This window comes from Aulonocara stuartgranti (genome assembly GCF_965226115.1).
Source record: "Aulonocara stuartgranti genome assembly, chromosome: 23".
Lineage (NCBI taxonomy): Eukaryota > Metazoa > Chordata > Actinopteri > Cichliformes > Cichlidae > Aulonocara > Aulonocara stuartgranti.
In genome coordinates, this window is record NC_138958.1 from 13,998,556 (window position 1) to 14,021,152 (window position 22,597).

At 41.8% G+C, this 22,597-nt stretch overlaps 1 protein-coding gene across 1 annotated transcript in view; it reads right to left on the bottom strand.

Moving 5' to 3' along the window:
- The window catches only part of crocc2 (ciliary rootlet coiled-coil, rootletin family member 2), a 43,456-nt gene that overhangs the window by 13,390 nt on the left and 7,469 nt on the right, over positions 1–22,597 (bottom strand). Inside the window, exons 4-19 of the mRNA XM_082524070.1 lie at positions 14,939–15,106; positions 14,765–14,848; positions 13,297–13,400; positions 12,112–12,256; positions 11,572–11,678; positions 10,827–11,033; positions 9,864–9,960; positions 9,603–9,692; positions 9,376–9,510; positions 8,150–8,349; positions 7,840–8,022; positions 7,268–7,412; positions 7,032–7,178; positions 6,409–6,639; positions 1,334–1,527; positions 756–883 (exon numbers count right to left, since the gene is read on the bottom strand). Coding sequence (XP_082380196.1) covers positions 756–883; positions 1,334–1,527; positions 6,409–6,639; positions 7,032–7,178; positions 7,268–7,412; positions 7,840–8,022; positions 8,150–8,349; positions 9,376–9,510; positions 9,603–9,692; positions 9,864–9,960; positions 10,827–11,033; positions 11,572–11,678; positions 12,112–12,256; positions 13,297–13,400; positions 14,765–14,848; positions 14,939–15,106 — 2,365 coding nt within the window. The remainder of the gene's footprint in view (positions 1–755; positions 884–1,333; positions 1,528–6,408; positions 6,640–7,031; positions 7,179–7,267; positions 7,413–7,839; positions 8,023–8,149; positions 8,350–9,375; positions 9,511–9,602; positions 9,693–9,863; positions 9,961–10,826; positions 11,034–11,571; positions 11,679–12,111; positions 12,257–13,296; positions 13,401–14,764; positions 14,849–14,938; positions 15,107–22,597) is intronic.

A 22,597-nucleotide genomic window follows, 5' to 3' on the forward strand; every position in this document is an offset into this window, starting at 1 on the left:
GAAACAGAAACTCATTATCGTTCAATTTAAGACCTTTTACACTATCTCTGAAAAAAGTGGTAACATTACATGCAAGCTTTAAATGTGTTTGTCAAATATCTCTTGTTGAGGCATGTTTACTCTTCAAAATAACCTTCCTATCTCTGAGAGTGACGTTCCCAAACATAACATTTTTCAGTTACAGCAGGTTTTTTGTTTTTGATGAAGTTTGAATAGTTTAATTTAGGTTTACCTGCCACTTAAAAGAAAAAAAATTATACTCACTCCCGTCCTGTGGTACTTGTTTTATAGCAAGAAAAGAAAAATACCACATCTGCAGGGGAGTCTAAAAGGATGTGTGTGAAGTATGCAGGCGTGACCATGGGATAATATTATTTTCTGATTTGTTGAGCAAGTGTCTCCATGGCATCAACTGTAAGCAAAGCCAGACTGCGGCACAGAGAAAATTAACTTAATTTATAATAATATGTATTAAACTGCCTATCAGATATAACCACTGATCAACTAAAGCTGCCGCAGGGCTGTTCTGGATCGTTTCAGTTCACTTTAACCCCTGCTTATCTGATTCATGCGTATGTTTGTGCAGAGTGGTGAGACCCTGGTCAGCTGAGAAAGCAGCTCCAGTGATGCTGCAGCCCAGCTGTTGCAGAGCTCACAGCTGAAATATGGATCTCTTGTGGGTTGCTGGAAAGGCTTCACGGCCGGGGGGCTTGGCAAAGAGAACAGTGGGGTCTCTGAGGGAGAGGGCTACTCACGCGTCAAGGCCTCGTTAGCTGAAAGCAAGCCGCGCCTCTCCCCCTCCAACCTGGAGCGCTCGGCCTCCAGAGACGAGGCAAGCTCCTGGCTCTCGAACAGGGCCGTCTCCAGGGACTCCTTCTCTGCTCTGCAACACAGTGGTAAAACGGTTTGAGTGCTGAAAAAAGACCTTTGAACCTTTTAGGTGTAGAAGGTCATAAAACCCAATAATCCATCACAAGCGTAGTTTCCAAATAAAACCATGTTACTTAAAGACTCTTGTTACACGAGACTCGCTACGCTTTAGAAAGTAAAATTTGTTTAAAAAAGTCAAAATGACCGTAAATACCCGACAGCAGTTGGTTTTATTTAAACAAACACACAGAGATACACCCATGCTTTTGAGGACACTGTGCTCACTTACATTCATTCCTTGCACTCTCAAACTAAACATTACTGATACAAGCCTAACTCCAATTTATGCTGAATGCAAATGCTAAAAAACAAACTGGTGAAGCTGGTTTTAAATATCAAATTGGTCCCAAACATTTCAGAGGTCCAACCACACAAACAAATACGCACAAACACACACACAGACCTCAATGCAACCAGCTCCTGCGTGAAACCACAGGCCTTTCGGTCAGCGGAATTTAGCTTGACATCCAGAGCTGCCTTGTCCTTGGCCAACTCCTCCCTGTCATGGGTAGCTCTCTTTATGGCTGCGGTCTGTGTCTCAAGCTCCTTCTTGCACGCACACAGCTCCTCTGTCACAGATTGCAACTGCCTTTTGACCTGGAGACGAGCACAGGCAGAAAAAAAAAACATTTCTTTACACAACATCATTATAAACATTAAAATATTGCATTTGCAATTCACAACAGACTTATGACAAATACATTTTTGATTATTTTCAGCCAGAGTCTTGTTCGTGACAAGTGGGAGACAGATGGATACCCTCACCTATGGCCACGACCTGCGTGTGGCAACTGAAGGAATGAAATAAAGAAAAACCATGGATATAAGGGCCCACATAGCAACATTGGTATGGATTGGATCTGGCCCACACAATGTGCTTACACATGGCCCACATACCGCAAAGAATGACGGCCCTTCGGTGGCCCAGATCAGGTTTGCCAGAGGTGGCCCACACATGGGCCAGCACAAGACCAGTTGCAGACACACTGGTGGCCCTGTCATTGCCCAGAAGTTTCAGCTCTGGCCCCAGATGTCAGCCTAATGTGTACCTTAATCAAGCCATGTAATAACAACATGTGCATAATAGTTCAAAAGTAACATGACAAAACTCTGTTCAGACAGTGAATGGACTGATTCTTATGTAGCGCTTTTCACTATTCAAGATTACTGAAAGTGTTCTATACAACATGCTACATTCACCCATTTTCTCTAAACCGAGTGCTTCCTAACTAAATTCATACACATTCACACTCTTGGCATGCAGACTGGAGGAGCCAGGGATCGAACCACTAACCTTCCGATCAGTAGGTGACCTGCTCTACCTCCTGAGCTACAACCACCCAGTGGTAAACATGAGTAAACCCTCAATAGGTTTTGGATAAAGTGCCCACTCACAAACCTGTCAAACCTGCATTTGAAACTTTGGCTACCATAGCAGTATAGTATTGCAACAAGACATTTGGATCTTCTAACTAAAATAGGAAAATAGGAACATAAATAGTGCCATCATTGCCAGACCTGGCCCACATCTGGTTGACATACACCCTGCCATGACACCGGTCAGTCAGAAGTGCCAGTTTGATGCCGGATCCGGGCCAGACCTGTTTTCTATGAGCCTGGGCCACATAAACTAAACCACAATCGGCCAGATATGGCATTCCATCGCACAAACAGTGGCTACATTGCCAGACCTGACCCATATCTGGATGACATATGTCTTATCGTGCCAGAAGTCAGCCAGCAGTGCCGGCTTGATACCAGATCCGGGCCAGACCTGCTTGCTATGTGGGGGGCGGGGTGAGGTTCATCTGAAGGGTGTCTGGGTCAGCCTTTAAACAGGGCAACCAACATAGCCCTTGAGTTTAGCGCTGCTGCTCCTTTCCATCTGAAAGCAAATTAGCTGATGTGGTTCAGAGATGCCTTTTGAACAACTTGTATTTCAGCAATATCCAAACTGAAGAAGACACAGGGTAGCAGAGGAGTGGAGAGAGGGACACCATGACTTCAACCAGTGGTTAGTGAAGTCCTGTTGCCATCTTAGTGTCTTGAAATGAGGGGCAGATCTGACTGTGAAACAGAGGACTATCTCATGATTATACCCTGGATAATCCCCTTTTCCGACTCCAAAACTCATCACAATTTGTCAAATAAAGTTCATGTTTGATTGAATATGGCCTAAAAAAAAGCAATCAATTAGTAAATTGTTCCCTGAGGTCACAGAGTAGAGGAGCTGACGGCTATTTTCACACAGACATCTATATATGGAGTCTTTTTGGAACTAGAGCTGTGGCCCCCTGGAGGCCATTACAAAGATTGCGAGTTTAAATAATTTCTTTGGTTTAAGATTTCAGACCTGGAAACTACAGTGATGTGTCTTTTGGGGAGGACAATGAACCTTTTAGGTGGGTGAACCCTGTGAAACATGAAAATTCTAGCAGAAATAAATACTAAACCACTAAAAAATTTGGCTCTAATGATTTTAAATTTAGACAGACCTCCTGCCTCCATAAACATTCATTAGGAGACACAGCGCCCCGTAACAGTATAGTAACTGCACTGAAACATGATTCAACCGTGAAATAATGGAACTAACAAAATGGTTCCAAAAATAAATAATAAATGTCTCACACATCCTTTGTTTTAAGTTTGCAAAGAAAATAAGTTGAAGAATGGACTGAATCATTTTGAGGGAAGGTTTGTTTTTTATTTTAATTTAAAAGCATATTGATTTGCTTCTATAATAAGCACAAGAGCTTTCAGTTCATATGAGTATATGCTGTCGGTTTCTCTCTCTCTCTCTCTCTCTCTGTCTTGCTCTCAGGTGAAGAGCTGGGCAGAGCTGTCGTTTCTCGGGTTTGTTTCTGCACACATGCAACTCATTACCTTCATCAGTACTAGGTACTTAAGGACCGGCTGTGGCAGTGTCTCCACCAGATTGTCGCCTCCACTTTGGTGGTAAATCGGCCAACCTCGTGTAACTGAGATTTCTGCAAGTTTCGCAAAGTAACTCTTGCGTTTGATCTGCTTCCCAGTTTACCTCCTGGAGTTCCTGCTTTACTGCTTTTGAAACCTCCCTGCTGCCTATAGTGGAGTCAAAAGACCACAGTCGGATTTGTTCTTCATCTGCATTCATGTTTTCTGACTTTCTTTGGAAACAAGTATTTGCCAGCCTGCCTACCAGCTACCCCTCCCTTGTCTCACCCTTCTCCCCGGACAAAGTAAGATTTCTAAGCTGAGAATCATTAAGCAATCTCAGGCAACCTCACAGCTCTGGACTTCATTAACTGATTCTCTCCCATTTCAAAGATTCTCCCAGAGCTCCATTACCGCTGTTAGCAGCCACCTGAGTAACACACGCCCATCTTTTCTTGTCTTACTGTGAATAAAGCTTCCCGGGTCCAACCTTACTTTTTTTTTTTTTTATACAAAATATAATACATACAATATATACATATGGAGAAAGAAGCTTCACAGGGTTCCACTCTCACAGCTTCTGTAGGAATTAAAAGGGTAGGTAGCAGCCATATGTTAAAAAGATGCACTTAATTAGTAGATCACTATTAAGTGTCAACAGCTTTTATAAAAGTACAAATTTTGTCTGATCTGGAGCATTACAGTGTGTGTTAACACACAACCAAAGCCTTCCCAGAAGTGTGAATTCACCCCAATGTCAGACTGTCTCATCTCTCTACAGCCTTAGTTAGTGTGTAAAGACTCATCGAAGTACAAGGGGGGCAAAAAAAGAACAAGTATGGCTTATTTGGAAGGGTTGGCAAGAAGAAGCCTCTTCTCTACAACCAATGTGACACCACAATTTGTTCACAAACTTGCATCTTTTGACAGACACAACCAAAGGGGAGATGTTTGACCATAAGACACCACCCCTTTTGGAGAAAAATAACACAGCACAAAAATCTCATATCAACTGTCAACACAATGAAGGAGGGCTGATGATGTGATGCACTTTGCAGTCAAAGAATCAACCACGAACTCCTCTGCATGCCAAAGTTTTTTAGAGTAAAATGTGAGTCCATCTGTATGAAAGCCAAAGCTTGGCCCAAACTGGCTCATGCAACAGGACAATGACCCCAAGAACTGCAGCAAATGTACAACAGAGTGGGAGAAAAAAAGGAATCACGGTTTTGCAATGACAAACTCAAAGTCCAGGCTTCAAGACCATAAGAGAGCTGCGCATATTTAAACACCTGCAAACCACAATGAACTGAAGCAACCCTGTAAAGAAGAGCGGGCCAAAATTCATCCACAACCATGCGAAAGACTGAAAATATCATACAAAAAAAACAATCAACTTATTGCTTATATAAAGGTGGTTCTACAAGCTAGATATTAACTGGCTGTACTAAACTTGCTTTTTCACACGACACTAGTCGGGTGATTCCATATGAAGTCTTTCCAGTGCTGTAACTTGTTCTGAGTAGCCACCTATTCCACATGCTGAGTCTTGAAGTTTAACTTAAAATACACTTTTGAAGTTTCCACCAGTGAATTATTAGAAAACCGGTCAAACATGCATTGCATCAATGGCTGTTTGTGTTCCTCTACATCAGAGACAATAAGTTGGTGCAGTGTATTGAAACTATTAATTGGTGCTGACCAGTGTTTAAGGTGTGATTAGTCTTATCAGTAAGTACTCAGAATGACCCTAATATACTGTACCAGTTACTGACACACTAGCACACTATATTTAACCAACCCCTGCTACTTCTAATATTTCACTGCGGCAGAATGTTTGAAAAGCAACAATCACTATAATTTGATTTTGGACCAAACAAAAAAAATGAACTCACACTAACTAAATATTAGCACACAATGTCTTTCAGCCTCTCCTTAGGTAAATATTCAAGTGGATGAATTACACCAATGTTATGGATGTGTGTAGGCCCCCAATATGGGGATGAAACATGAGCTCAGTGCGATGCATGCCGCTACAGGGTTTGCTTCATCCAAGTTTGATTTATTTTTACAGATAAGCTATCTAAAAATGTTTGGATGGAATTTGTCAGATTTTTTAGGTTTGTTATATTTTTGCTCAGATCAACATGGATATCCCAGTTTCACATTCAGAACAGATAATACAGCAGGAGAGGATTCTTTTCATTCTTTAGAGGACGGAACAGGGGGATCTGGATCTGCTGAGGAAGAATGGAAATACTTTAGGTGTTAATTTATTGCTGCTTTCACCAAAACTCCTGCTGGATATTATATGTCTGTCTATTTATCTTTTCCAGTTCACATTTGTTCACCAAGGTCCTCTGCTTGTTATGTCCCAAGTTACATATAAAACACACAGTGGAGCGCTGCATATCAAATGTGAGAGGAAAAAACACAGCAGATGCATCCAGGACCTCCTATGCATTTTAATGTGACAACAAGCTCCGTGAACCTGCTGAAAGCTGTTAATAACATCAGCCAATTCTCCAAGGCGTCGGGAGTAGGGAGGAGCGTGAGCGGCCTGACCTGCGAGCGCTTCTCCAGGGCCTGAGCTTTCTCCTTCTGCAGGAGACTCAGCTCTGCTTCTAGCTTCTGGCAGAGATCCTGCAAGTGGCTGTGGGAGCTCTCCAGGGCTTGCTTCTCGGCGAGCAGATCCATCATCTCCTTTTGTGCCCGCGCTGCATCCTCTCTGGCTGCTGCCCGCTCCGCCTCGGCTTCCCGTCTACGTTCACAGAGCTCCCTCTTCTCTCCTTCTGTCTGGAAGGGAAGCCAGGATATTTCATTTTACTTCCTTTCCTTCTAGTAGCAAGTCTGCTTGGTTACACCTCTGGGCACTTATTTATTTTCTAAATTAACTTTAATTTCAGCAATCACCAGGATACAAAAACTGCAGGTATAGAGTAGAGCTATATGACTTTGTGAGACCAAGAGAAATTTTCCAAGTCAATAATATCAAATAATATGCTCTTGATCAAAATCAACCCTATAGTCTTTATATATTAGTTATATGATTTATATACTGTAAGTTTGGGAGCACCTGATGACAGATCTGTGACTCACAGTGCAGCACACAGCAGAGCAAGTTAGTCATCTCACCTCGTGCTCTCTACTTTTTTTGTATGTTATGGGGGAACTGCATGGCTACTGACCTCCAGCAGAATACGACTGAGCTCCACCTTGTCTTTTGCTAAGCCTTCACTAAGGGCGGCCATTTTGTCGAGAGAATCTTTCAGCGCCGCCTCCTGATTCTGGAGTTTGTTGAAGGCCAGTTCCTGCGCAGCACTCTGAGACTCAATCTGCAGAGTGATTCAAATAATATTAAAAGAATTATGACAGATCTCAGAGAAACTTTGCAAAACTTGCGCTGAGGAGCTGAGTTGTTAACCTTGGAGAGAGCCAGAGTGAGGCTGGCCTTGTCATCCTCCAACACCTCCTTCTGCAGGGTGATTTGGCTCAGAGCCTCCTTCACCATCACAAGCTCCCTGCGCAGATCCGAGTGCTTCCCTTCGAGCTCCTGCAAACTCCTCTCACTGAAACAGAAATTATATCACATGTTTAACTCCCCACCACTGTTCTGCTGGTCTCACACACGATCCCTTTAACAGTAATCCATCTGTACTTTAAAAAAAATGAAGAAATGTTGGCATAAGTGCCGAGTTTTCTTTTTTCTGTTTTTCTTGTTTTTTGTTCAATTGCATGTCCTTCTCCAATTCTCAGCTAATCAAATTTTTTAGCCCAAGAAACCCTGAAAATGGGAAAGAAAAGTATCCCTCATGCATGAGTTCAGTAATGCTATGTAAATCATTTACATTTTCATCCAAATGTCATGTGGGTGCATTGCCTGCTGGAGAATGACATGTGTTACTGATCTGAACTCTAAACAAATGGGGCTTGAAAACAATCACGCCTGTCAGGATGTGCTTTGTGTAATGGTCATTCTCTGTGATCTTGCTGTACCCTCTTTGGGCCTCCGTGTTCTGGCGTGCCAGCTGCATCTCTAGATCCTCCCTTTGCTGCCTCAGGAGATCCCTCTGTCTCTGAAGTTCTAGCGAGGAGCTCCGTAGTACCTCCATCTCAGCACGCTGGGAGTCCACTTCCTGCTGAAGCCCCGACAGCAGCTTCTCCAGGCTGCTTTTTTCACTGTGTGATGTGGTGAAAGAAATAAGCAGTGGACATGAAAGAGACAAAGCATGTTCAATAGCTTTCTAAATGCCAAAATCAAAGTGTAGTCAAGAAAAAGAAGTAGAAGTACTTGGTGAGGATGTACCTGGAGATGAGCTCCAGTGAGCGGTGATATCTGTTGCTGTCCCTGAGGCTTTCTTCCAGAGCTTTTTTATCCTCCTGACTTTCCCGCCTCACATCCTGAATCTTCTGCTCCAACTCTCTCCTCTCAGCGTCCCTCTCTTGCTGGTGTTCGCGCAGTGTATCCACTTGCTCCAGAGCAGCCCCCAAACGTGCACGTAGCTCCTGCAGGTTATATGTCAGTGTGAGTGACTGAGCTTTTTATGCTTGAAAGGCTGCAACATAAAAATTCACATAACACAGAGTTACATGAGAAGAAACAATGAGAGAGACACAGACAACCATTCACACTCATTCATACCTGAAGCTGATTTAGAATCGCCAATACAATTCATTAAATTCTACCCATACAACGCCACATTACAACAAGTCGCCAAGTCACAACAACAGTCACTTTAAGGCGCTTTAAGCCAAAGGATTCAAACCCACGATTCTGAGTTTAGACTGTGACACTTGCAGAGGATGTAAAAGTACTACATTTCCACGTTGCATCAACAGATCTTAAATGTGTTTTTCAGCCCTGAAAATTTCACATTCTCCTGGATTTGTAAAGCTACAATGGCTCAAAAATGCTGCAAAAATGAACTGACTCTGAACCTGCAAAGTTTCCGTTATGTGCTTTGTGGCCCTGTTACTTGGAAAATATTCAGAATGTGAAGGTATGAAAGTTTTTCATGTCTTTATTAAACACCCTAAAAACAAATCAGCTGATTCTGATCAGTCCAGCTGAGGTAGGAACTTTTTTAACTTTTTAACTTTTTAAACTTTTTTTTAAGTTTTAACTTTTTTAAGTTGACAAATATGACAAATAATGATCACAGAAAAAGTAAAAAAATGAAAAAAAAAATCACTTCATAGTAGCTTATAGTAGTAGTTAATGTCCTCACAGTTTTGTGTAGCTCATTCCATTTATAGGCAATAAACTATTTAAACTATTTAAAGTTCATTGTGGATAAGAGGACTAGGTAATGTTAAAGCATGTAATCAAAGACACAAACCTGCAAGGCAAACACACTCTTAACACATAAACACATGTGTTACGTGTGTTTATAAACACAAAACTGTTATTACAAAGTGGGGAGATTGTTGTTTCTTTGAAATTACATACTACAAGTATATGCCCAAAAGTTTGACTTTTGCAGATATAAATTAGAAGAAGCGCACAGACTTTGTGTTAGATAACTGTTATACCTGTGTTTGTTTCTGGTGTTTGGAGAGAGCATTCTGTACTGATATCACAGTAGCGTTCCTAAGAGGAGAACGGCCATGAAGAGGCGAGGATGACACACTCTCAGGGCCACAGCCGTCCCCCTCACTGCTCACTAACTATAAAGAAATTATAGTAAAAATAAAAGGCATTATTGACTTCATTGCATAACAGCTTCACAATCTAATTCACTACTTTGTTTTGTTCCGACCTGGTGAACATGGTGTAAAATCTTTTGGAGGGCTTGGATCTCTGTGTGGAGTATTTCCATCTCTGCTTTATCCTCGGTTCGCCTTGTCTCCTGAGCAGGAAACCATTTAAGTCAGATAAGCAGCGTACATGGAGTAAGTCTGACATTCCCCAGACTGCAGCCCTCTAGACTAGGAAGTTATGGACTTTATCAAGCCTCAGGTCCAGACTAGAGCCAATTTAGCTATCTGTCACCTCCTACCATATATTCCCAAGGTCCTACCATCCTGTCCAGACTGATCTGCATGGTGTTGAGGCTGATATCTTTCTCACTGTTCTGGCTTTGGAGGTGCTTCATTGTGTCGGTCAGTTCCAGGATTCTAGATAGACCATGAAAAGAGGGTTCAGGAGAGTTCAGGAGACATCAAGGAGAAGACAGAAAGAGACTGGGATGTACTCCTCCCTCTAGACCATCAATGCTATCATGTTCTGCTCATAGTCTACAAGAGATGGCACAAAAGACTTGATTCCCATTACTAGATAAAAGAACTAGATTTACTCCATATATAAAGGTTTGGGGTTTCATCAAAAGGATTATACTTGTCTTTTCATTCAGGCATAGAAAAATAAGAATTTCCTAAATGATCAACCAATCGCACTGCACATGACCTTGAAGCCAGTATTCCTGTTTCAGTTTATGAAAATGGAATAGTGACGGCCCAGAGCAGTTAGTCTAACCCACAGATTGAGTTACTCAGTTACTATATTCAGTCTGAAACCAGCGGTGGATGGTTGTTAAACAAAATGAAGGTAACCATAGGACATTTTCACAAAGGAACACAAGAACCACATTAAGTTAAAAGACAGACATGGTAGATTTCTTTTAGGTATGTTGCTTTTTGAGAATAAAGTCAATAAAAAGTTGAAATGTCAGGAATAAAGCTGAGCTGAAAAAATAAAAGTTAGAGGAAGAAGAGTTTTGGCATTTTGAGAATAAAGTTAAAGCTTTGAGAGAAAAAGTAAAAAGTCAATATTACACTTTACATTTCAAGAATAAAGTTAACTCAGTAGATTTCACCTCGTTTTCATCATCTTGACTTTTATCTAAACATCTCGACTTTGTTCTTGATATTAATATTGACATCCCGACATTAATTCTGAGATGTTGACTTTAACTTTACCATCTTGTACTTAATCTTGACACGTTGACTTTAATCTTGACATTTGTACTTGGGGAGGCCTTTACCTGGAATTGAGTTTGACTTTCTCTGCATCGCACTGAGCCTGAAGCTGCATAGCCTCTTTCAGCTTGTCCTTCAGCTGCCTCTCCAGAGCGGACATCTCCACACCACCACAGGGGCTTCCTTGTGTTACTCTGGCCTCTAAATTCATACAGGCAGCGTGCAGCTGCCGGCTAGCTGCGACACACTCGGTACGCATATCAGACAGAGTTCTGTTGAAAATAAGGATTGCAGAATGTGTTATGACATTTGAAATTATTTAAAGCATAAGAAAAGCGGATGATGGTTACATTCAGTTGCAAACTTTTATCCTAATTTTTTTTTTAAAAAGATGATGAATGCCTCTCATGATTAAGCTCTGAGAACTGAGCTCTCTTTGAAGTGTCTTAAGTTTAAGTTGCAGCTCAGCATCTGACATGACAAAGCTGTCTATGAACTGAGCACTGACTATAAAAGCAAAGTACTCTACAATACAGTGGTTCAGCACTATAGAAGCCAAGTCTCCCTGAAGACAACAGCTTAGGCTTCGTCCTGATGGATGATTTTAACAGTGAGTGCAGGCACCTTGAGCAGTATTTCCCCACAGTGAGAAACAATAAGCAGGGGCCAATGACCTTGTTGACCTGCTCCACTTTGATGTGTGGCTGAGAGAGGTGGATTGTTGTCACAGTTGTGAGACTCACAGGAGAAGGTGGGGGTTTTGTGGAATTCTGACTTGCCGGAGGGATTCTGGCAGCACGCCACACTCACCTGTCAGTGAACGTCCTTAGCTGGGTGAAACTGCTCCGCAGGGAGGCGGCCTGGCGCCACAGCGCTCTGACATGAGCCTGTTCCCGACTCAACCGGGAGGCACACGTCTGCAGAGACAAGCAGCAAACCGGAGTAGAACCTGGCGTTAAGGTGGTGTGGGCTGCTTATAGCAACCTTTAATTTTATTGTGATCCCAAGCAGATGCAATAATAGAACTCCTGGACTCACGCTGGCAAACATACAAATAATTGGATTTCCCTGAATCAACAGATGTAGCCCATTTACAGCACGAACGCCAGATTGTTTGCACAAAATTTTCCTCCCCCTCAGCAGTTGGAATGTTTTCACAGGAAACAACAACTCAAAAATCATAGCAGTGAAATGAACAGGGAATGAGAATGAATTGACAAAACTGGCTATGAATGGAATTCCCACCCCATGTGAACTCAACAGGAGTTTAATTGCACAATCTCTATACAGAAAGGGATGAACCCCGTTGCCTTTCTGCCTCAAGCACCTCATTCCTGAGGTTTTTCTCACCTCTTGCTCTCTCCGCAAACGAGTATCACACGACTCGGCATCTTCACGGGCCTTCCATAAGCTCTCGGTTAGCCCCTTGTTGACAGTGCCCACCTGGTCCAGCTGTTCCCGCAGCATGGAATTCACTTGGCTGAGGCTGGCACTCCTGGAAAAAACCCATCGTATGACAAAGTGACAAATAGCCGTGTTGACAGCCTCCTATAAACCCTGTCACAGAACCCAAACTTCTTATAGTCAGCATTATCACTCAAACATATATTTCTTTTAGATCCACACTTGCCAGCTGCGCTTACAGGGTAAACATGTGTGACAGTTTTACAATATCTGTGTTGAATAAGATTTAATATCAACCAGATCTGCCTGTAGAGTCATTTACCAAATGTTTACATCATTCTCACACTCAACACACACCCTCTTACAGTAAAGCACGCTACATTGTTTTGCTTGGTTATCTGTCTGAGAGGCAGCCAAACCCTTGTTTGCATGAATGGGATGATATCGAGTTAAAAGGGAACTGACATGTGAGGAAAGAGGGATTCAATAATGAGGACTTGTAAGTGGTAGCTGTGGGACTTATCTCTACACTATACTTATATTACACAAAGTGCTAAAGTGAACAGAGCTTGGTAACTCTGCAATAAGTGAGATATTTAGGCAATAAAAATGACTGATTGCTGGCAGACTTTGCACCACGGGTATTTCAAATAAAGCTCCATAATTGTATAAATCACTGGGCATTAAAATCTGGCCTCGGCTCCAGAGGTTGGCCCACGTTTAATGTGGAGCATTATTAAAATGTTCTGGAGAACAGAGTCAAAACAGTCCCACTAATTTTCTCTGACAAATTGGATGCCGAGGTCATTTGCCAAGGGCAGGTTTCAGCCTCTCCCTTGCAGCACGGGGAAAGGAAGAACTGCAGGGAAGCTCGAGCGACTACTGGGAATATCTCTGATCCAAACATTTCTCAGAAATATTTCAACTTGATTTCTGCTTCTCAAGACGAAACAGAAAAAGAAAACAGAAGCAAATTTCTTGCATCCCTCCCTTCTGATACAGCTTTTCTGATTTATGGATTTTTACTTTGTGCACTTTTTACAGTGTTATGTATTAATTATGAGTAGAAGACACATTTTTTTATTGCCTGTGTAACATGGGTACCTCCACTGCATAGTGCCCACCACTCACCTTTTCTGTTCCTCTTCCAGCTGAGCTGACTTATTCTGGATAGCTACGTTGAGATCCTGCTCAACCCGCTGCAGGTACTCGACTTTGTCTAGGTGGCCCTGCAGCTGAACAAACACACAAAACTACTACGGGCATCCTGATAACCATGAGGCCATATACAAAAATCACCATAATTACAGTGTACTAATCAAAAGTCTCTGCGTGGGCTTTGCAATCTGATACATTTAAGTGCATTTGAATAAAAGTGGGACATAATAAAGTTTACCTGTGTGTCTAAAACAGCTTATACACTATATAATGCAGTACATTTAGTGTTTGACATTTTCCAGGGGTAAAAGACAATGCCAATAAATGCAGTTCCTCTAATGGCCACTTGAGGTTAGTACCAAAACTGAGCTAAAATTTACAGCCTGGTATCTTTGATTTATAGGTGTTCCCACACGGGCGGCTTTAGCCAATCATTGCCCTCAGGCCTCAGTGAAATCAGTACACTTAACCTCAGCCATTTTTAAAAAATCATTTTAATAGGGTTTTCTTGGTACAGACCACCCAGGAAGATTGTGCTTAACTTTTGGTGAGGGAAATTGTAGTGTTTTATTTATATTACTTATCACTAATTAGAAGATGTTGTGTTTGTGCATCTGTACAATTTCTGGACATGGCTTGTTTACAAAGCTTGTTAGTGCTAGCTAATAAAATTCAAAATAAGGTTACTCCTGCATCCAAGACAAGCAACACGGAGCAGACAAATGCTAACACTAAAGCTTCAGTGTTAAAAACCAGTGGGTCACAGAGGCTACATACATCTTTTATATAAATGGAACTAAAAAAGTGGTACTTTCTGAAAGCAAGTCCACAGAGCAGAGAAGCATCAAAAATCTAACTTTGCCCAAGTTAACAAAGATCACACAAAAACAGAGTCTACTGCTTATTAAACAGTGAACTCATTAGTAATGGTGATACTGTATATTGAGTAGTAAAATGGTATAGGTAAAATACCAATATTTGCTCAAACCCAATACATTTACAATATGCTCATTTGTCTGAAAACCTAAACGTGATTCTAAAATAAATTCCAGATTGAGTTATAATAGCTAATAGTTTTAAATTATATTTAAATTAATTTTGAATAATTATTTTGTGTGAGATTAAAAAGGGCAAAAATGTAAAACATTACTTTTTTAATTATTTGACTGTAATGCAATTGTGATAATAATTAAGACTGACTTTATCAATATCACCCGGCATTGTGCCACATTCCTTCTTTATCAGGCGAGATCATTTGCATTTGAAATTTATAAAAAACAAAGAGCTTAATAAGATTGTTTTAAACATGCATCATCAGCTTAACAGTCAGTTGGGTGTAAGGAGCAAATGAACCTCTAGATGACTCTAGTAGGCTTATAAAACTTAAATTTTTAATTTATACCGAAGCAGTACTGATTCTAATACTGTCGTAAAAACACACCAACAATCTCATCTTTTCAGTTTCCGAAGTCTTCTCCAGAACTTGCTCTTCAAGTTCCCCACATCTCTTCTTATACTGAATCACCTTATATAAGACAAATGCAAGACGGATGGTTAGGAAGCTTCAAGGCATACATGTAGAGGTGTCTAAACTGTGAGATCCATTTCTAGCTACCTTGGTCTGCAGCTTCTGAACAAGTTGGACTTGTCTCTGTTGGGCTTCCTGATAGGCCAGCAGTTTTTGCCTATAGGCTCTCTCCTTGTTCTGTGGTTGCATGGCTTCTGTTGATACACTGTGCTGGTCTGAGTCCACCGCTGGCTGCAACATCAGTATCTGATCAAGCTGGAGTAGAGCAACAAACAAATACAACAAAGCAACAGAGCCTTAGAAGGATGCACATTATTGTGCACATCACACATGGCCTTTGAATTCATTTACCAGTTTATCAGAAGGACTTTGAGAAGTTTCAGAAGTCTTTTCTCTATAAAACCTAAACTTTATTTTATTTACAGAGTTTCAGAGAAGCCTTGAACTCTCTCTGCTGTATGGTACTCACTGTAAAATCACCCACTATTCATAAAGACAGGAGTTTTTGCAAAGTGCAACAAAAGGCTACCTTAATATTTATTTATTTTATAGACTATTACTCTTGTATTCCTGTTTACTGCAGACACAGAAGCAGTAAAGTTCAGGTATCTCAGGTGTTTTGTTAGTGAGTGGGGGAAGAATGGAGCAGAAGGAACAGTGCAGTAATATGGATGGAGCTTGGGCTTTCATTGCTCTATCATAACCTAAAGTTCCAGTTAAGGTGTTTCAGGCGTCCAACTGGGAAGCAATCCTGGATTATGTCTCTTTCCTGCTTTGGGAATGTGTCAGTTTCCCTCCTGGACAGCTTAAGGAGGTAACTGGGGAGAAGGAGGTCTGGACACCTCCGGTTAGACTGCTGTCTCTGCAACCTGGACTCAGATATGTGGCAGAAAATAGATGAATGCAGGTCTATCTTATATAATCAGTAGCTACTGTATAAAATATTCACATAATTTGTCACGGACCCGGTTCCGGGGACTCGGGGTGGACTATAATTATTATAATTATTATTATTATTATTTTGTGATGTGTGTGTCTTCTGCACAATGCTGTCATGTCTGTGTTCCACTTATTGTATGTGTAGGCAGGGTGTGTGTGTGTGTATATGTGTGTGGCTGTAGGATGGATGACAGGCACTTGCAGGCCTAATGGGTGTGGCCCTGCTGGAGGACTGGCCACACCTGAAGTCCCTGCCACACACCTGCTGCTGATCAGGGCTCGTCGGGGGAGCTATTTAGGAGAGTGTTGGAGCTCCCACCGGTGTGGGATCATTGCGTTACATCCCAAGTTAGTGTGCGTCAGTGTACGGTAGTGCAGATCGTGTATGCCCGCGGGGGTCAGTGTTGACGGCTGCTTCTGTTATTTTCCTGCAGGCGGAACGAGGAACCAGAAGGACAGCACGGAGGGGAACACACACACGGGAGTCTAGGAAGCAACGGGAATTTTGTATGCATCTGTTATTTACCTCACTGTAAATAAACGCACTGTCTTCACTAAAGAGTCCAGGTTTCGGGTCCTCCTTCCACACATCCCCACGGTCTGCCAGGGCAAACCGTGACATAATTTCCCATTTTCCTATGGTGTCAACTCATTTCTTTTGTTGTGTTCTGATATTTTCTTATCTGCCTCAAACAAGCCAATCAGCCTCTGTTCCCTGCACCTCTCTCCACCTCCTCTTCATGTCTTCCTCAACCTGGTCGTTCAAAGAGCCTCATCTAAGTCTCCATCTGCTTCATCTTCATCGGCATTGTCTAGACTCATACCAGTACCCAGCTCTGCCATGCTGTCTTAGACTCAATCACCATTACGCAGTTTCTGTGGTTTCGAGTATTACTGTTTTCAGTAAAGTATTTCAAAGTATTCAAAGTATTTTAGCTCATTGAAATACATTCCAAACCAAAAATGTCAAATTTTGATTGGCTTTAAAAATCTAAAGAGCAGCAGTATTAAGCTAAAGACAGAGTAAGGGGTGATAATATCAATACTGTCCTGGTCTTCCTCATTGTGGAATCTCATTTTCTCTCCCGTATCTGAAATCCAAATGTCCTGTAACCTCTCAACCCCATACAACCTAAACTCCCTGTGCACCACCCACTCTCTATGCTGGTGCCAGACACCCTGTCCTCACTAATATAAACCACATGGCCCTAGAGCACTACAACACACTGCGTGCCTCTAGCTGCCCTTGCCGACTTCTCATTTAAAAAGAGATGAAGAGAGTGAGAGCAAGCGAGCGAGCCCCCCCTCCCCTGCAATACGCTCCAAACCACCATCCAAGCTCGTCAAATCAACCCTGCGACCCACTCCCTCCCTCTTCTCTTCTGTACCTCATCTCTTCTCTTGGTGCTTAATCTCTCCAGCAGGCTCCAAGAGAGCCAAGACAATAGTCTCAGTGTTCAACACTGGACCCAGCCACTTTGCCACCATTATTAACACATTTTCAAATGCCCTTTTCAGAAATTTATACTACAAACTACACTTACGGTCATCACGCACTTGGCTCTGTGCTTTTGGTGTTTTTCTCTGAGGACATGGGGAGCACAAAAACGTCTTTTACTGCCCGTTGTTGAGGTGACAGCTTTAGGGACTGAGAAGGGAGGAACAACATGGGCGGAGTGTTTGAAACGCACAGCACTGCAGCAGCTGTGTTTAAAGGGACTCCTGGAAACAGCTGTGTGTGGAGCATTGGTGATTATGCATCTTTTCAAGTATTTTGGCACAACTAAAGCAATAACACTGACTTACTAACAAGCATGCACTTTATAAATACTACAGGATATGAGCGCCATGTATATTCGGTGCCATGTGATGCTGAAACTGTAACTCTCGTAGCCACATCAAAAAGAAATCCAACACTGTGAGAAAAAGAAACATAAACAAACAACAACAACAAAAAATATCCATTACTTCAATATACACGGTGCAGAATGCAGGATTCAGATAAAGGATCCTGGTAAATTCAGGCGCTACAATAGATGGGCGATAAATCTTCATGCCTCTTGTCTATGCACGCGCATAAGGATCCTATACATGTATAATTTGAGCCTTGCATTTCTTTTATTCTACAACAGTACTGAACCACTCTATACACTAACACGTAGAGATTTGTAGCAATGTCCCAACAACCAATTATGGTGAGTAATACCTGAAAAATGAAGAAAACTGCAGTGGCCACTTGAGGGCCCAAAAGTGAGTCAACCCTCATAGATGCCGTGTTAATATGTTCAACTTAACAGCAGAAATAAACAATTTTACAGCCTGCTACAATAAGCAGATTTAGTTTGCTAACATTGTTTTGTTCTTTCATGACAATAACAATAATAAAAACCACAAAAATTGATGTTCCAGATTCCCAGTCAACCCAACTCTTTGGCTCCTCAACCAGCACAGCAGCTCTTCATTTCTGTTAAACATTTGGGTTTTATTACATCAGGATCCAGTTGCATGGATAATTCTTTAATGTTTTTACTACCTCATTTAATCACTTCCCTTATAGATGAGAAACATTTTCTTGGGGGCACCTACTTTAAGCTGCTAATAGTTATTTTCCCTATCACTGCTACAAATCATTGAGTTGGACTAATTTTTCCATAATCACTCGTTGCTACGTTGTTGCTAGTCTCATTCTGTGCAGATTGATTGGTGCACCAACACAGGTAGCTACAGCCAAAAGCTGCCACACCAACAGCTGCTAATTTGACTTACTAAACTGGATCCCTTAACCGGGTTTGTCATGTTCAGTCTGTCCTAGAAGTTTGTGGCTTAGTTCTTGTCTATGAAATTCTAGCTTGTTACACCCCGGCCTAGGCAACCCTGTGATTTACCCTTGTCATCTAAACATGATAATTTCTAGTTTCACAAAACCAAGATGCAATGGCCAAAATTCTGACATTCAGTGTTCAAAATGACTACATTAAAGTCAATGGGCAGCATCATGGTGACTATATTCATCTTCTCCATATGCATATTCAGTAATTGCAAAGATGGTCGCGGATTGTCCTCTCACAGCAGTTTAAACAGTGTTTTGCAGGCAAATCTGTAGTAAAGATGTAAATAATTGTACTTATTGGAATGATATGTACATGATAAGTACATTCCAAGAAAACTCACTGTGTCTGAAACTGGAATTAGCATAGTATTAGAGCATTAGTTCAAGTTGCTAGATGAGCTTGAAATGATGATCATGTCTGAACCCTGGATTAAATGGGACTGAGAATTTATACACACCTAAAGCTGCAGTACACTATTAGAACACTCATATCACAAGCTCTAATGTAGAACACAGCTACAGCTTTATCAGGACTATCTTCTATTCTCTGGACTTCATTGACTTTCTAAAAAATAAAATATGTGACCATTAAAACTAGATTTGCATGGATACAGCCCCTTAGAGCTTGAAGGTCAGGGAAACACAGATTTTCTTTAATTTAGTCAAACTGTCTTTTATTTATAAAGCACAAGAAATTAATTTCCATCAGCATCTGTGCCTGTTTAGCCTGCACCATCCCTACCACCCAACTACCTGATGCACCCAATGACCAGGCTACCCTGGTAACTCCTCAAGGGCCCCACCCTACCCTGACACCGAGGGTTGTTTGTGCTTTTTCATACATGGCTGCAGCACATGGGCTTCTTGCCAGCGCCTCGCCCTTACTCCACAAAATACAGAGATGACGCTTTTTTATAGTTTGTCCCCAGTCAGCTGTAAAGCAGGAGGCCAGGGGCTGCTCCGGATTAACCATGCTCCTTGCAGGAAGCTCCCAGGAGGGTGCCATAACAGCCTGGTGTGGAGAACCCCACCACTGCTTAACCCTCCTACACCACCATCTATTCCGTTGCTCTGCTTGCATCATTAACTCTCATCACTCACATCTCCAAGTGAGCTTGAACTCATTGTCCTTCACAACACACGCATACGGTGGTGACTGTAAAGCCAAAGAGAGAAGCAAGTAATCCCAGTCCTCCCTCTGCACTAACTCGGGGCTTACAGGGCTTACCGTGGGCCCAGAATTGCGCTCGCTTAACACCCATGCTATTTATGATCTGCTTCAGAACACAATCACCCTCGATCAGCTTTCATGATTCCCTAAAGTGAGCTGAGCCCAATCCTAACATAGCTCTGCTCTTTGAGGTCATCTACTGCCATTCTGCAATAATGCCGAAAATGCAATTTATACAAAAACCAACCTTTATGTCATGGTATACTTTATTCCTCCATATGGTCGCTTTGAGTCCTTTTCTTTTCTTCTTTTTAATTTCCAAGTATCTGTTTCTTGAGCCTTGCTTATGGCTCCAAAGTGTAAGACTTTTCAGGCCCTTAAAATGTGCTTTGAATTAGAGTTTTTATACTTCTTGATATTTATGATTTCTGCCACTCCTTGTATTGTCTCTTTTGATAAATATTTCAGACAACATCAAGGGATAATCTTGCTTTGATTCATCTGCCAGCAAGCAAAAAGAGAATCATTTTCAAGGCCCTTGTGAAGTCTTTGGTGTTTGTGCCAAAACTTGCTGCCTTGCTCATGTGGTATAAGATCAGAATCCAGCCCATTCAGTTAGCATCTCAGGATTGCAATATCTTCTCACTGACCTAATGTAATTACATTTGGGTATCTGATAACTATCTATCTGATAAAGTATCTTGGGAAGCGTATTCTCTCGTTTTCTGCTATATGACATTGTGAATTCATACCTGATTTTCAACAAAGATATAAATTTTCTGCCTTATCCAGGAACTATTTCACAACCTCAGTCTTCTTTTCTTTCTATCTGTGGTTCACCCAGGGCGACATCTGGCCGTGAGTGCGCACTCCAGCCAGCATGTGAAGGGTTACAGCTGCAATCGTTTTCTCTGGCTTGGCCTGGACCCAGAGGCTTAATAAAGGGAATTAATGGAGTGCACTATCTGTCAGATTCCTAAACACAGCTGGAGCGGATGTCCATCGCCCCCAAGCTGCCCAAAAACTTACTGTCCTACTTGAACAGCTCACCCGCTCCTCCCTCCCCTCAAATTACCCCCTGAGTGCTGACTCTGTGAAAGAGCCCCAGCTGATTGTGAAAGCTGTTTATGTATCATCACTGACAGTAATTACACAATGTGGGATAACAAACAAGGAGAATGGAAGGAAAAGAGGAGGGACTGCTGAGAGCATGTTACCATAGAGTGAACTTTTGGGTCATGGGGACAGCTGCTGTGATGGCCTGTAAGGGATACAAGTGATCTGTGTAAAAATGGCAAACTCATAATGCAAGCTTAGTGCTCACAAACACGCGGCTGGTCATGCACTGCTTAACACAAATGTGTCCAGCAAGGACAATGCAATTCAAAACCTACACATACATACATAAACTCAATCAGTACAGACTTCACATCTGATTAGAGATCTCTGACATGTGAAAAAGAGCTGAAAAGTAGGCTTTATGTCTGACTTTAAAGTTAGGTAACATGAGAAGCAGAAGAAATGTCAAAGGCTACGAGGTTTAATGGAATACTTTCATCAAAAAATTCAGTCTTCAGGAGGGCTTTTAAGCATTTTCTTTCTCTGGGGAAAGTAATTAATTTTTACAATTTTGAGACAGTCTGACTTTCTGGCTGTTTTCCATTCAAATTGCAGCATAAATGAATGGGTTTGTGCCAGCAGGAAAAACAAACTAGGGACAGAGGGGGGTAGAACAGTAAAAGAAGACAGTAATACAATCCTTAAAAACAGACTTTATCTCTTTGACAGGGTTCTTACGGAGAGACCCGGGGGATTTAAAATTCCACAGGGCACTGGCAAATGGCAGTTGGTGTCAGAAATCATTCAGCATGAGTTATCTTTATCCAACTGACTGCCACACCGCAGTACTGTGCAGACAATCTCTAAGTGTTCAGGAGTAGGGTATGGATGTCCGTGTCTGAGAAAATGCACATTAGCAGGCCTCCAAAAGCAACACAGAAGGTTCAGAATTCACCCCAACATGTTCTCCAACCTCCTGAAGCCATCCAACGCACAAACTAGGTCAAGGTTTATCCTGGTTCAGGTGCAATTTTCTGGGGTCAACAGGGATCACGAAGAGTGACTTAACAGAGACACAGAGGAAGGCTTTAAGAGTCCAGGTGTGACTTCACCAGCACTATGTTAACAGTCTTCTGTCAGCTCAGAGCCTTAAGGAAAGCTTGGCAAAATGTATGTTTTTGAATTGTCACACACTTTGTTCAACTGACTTGGGCCACAAACATTATGATATAGAGACACGGCACTCAAAGAACCCTTAAATCTACAGGGGAAACGAAACAGATTGTGGCACTTGTTTTTCACGTGTGGTTTCAAGATATAGGTGGGTGAAATTCTCTCGTTTTTGCCATTTTTATTACTCTGGTGCAATTAGGCAAATGCTGGCACACTGGATTGAGCAATGAATGAAGTTGGAATGTTGTGTAACAGAAGTAGAACTTCAGTAAAAAAAAAAAAAAAAAGCTTTTAAAACTTTATTTGATGCACTTTTATTCCTGGTAAGAGAAGTCTGGACCAGCTCCTTATTTACTCAAGAATCATACTTGAGGATGCTTATGAGTTTGCCCAACTTGTTGACTCGTATTTGTGAATTTGGACAAGGGATTTGACCTCAGCTTGAAGCCCCCCACGGTGTCCTGTGAGTGGTGCTTCGACGGTATGCATTATTAGGACAATTGTTAACCCTTTAAAGCCTCAACCTTGAAATAATTACAAGAAAATGAAATGAAAACGAAATGCTCATTAAACC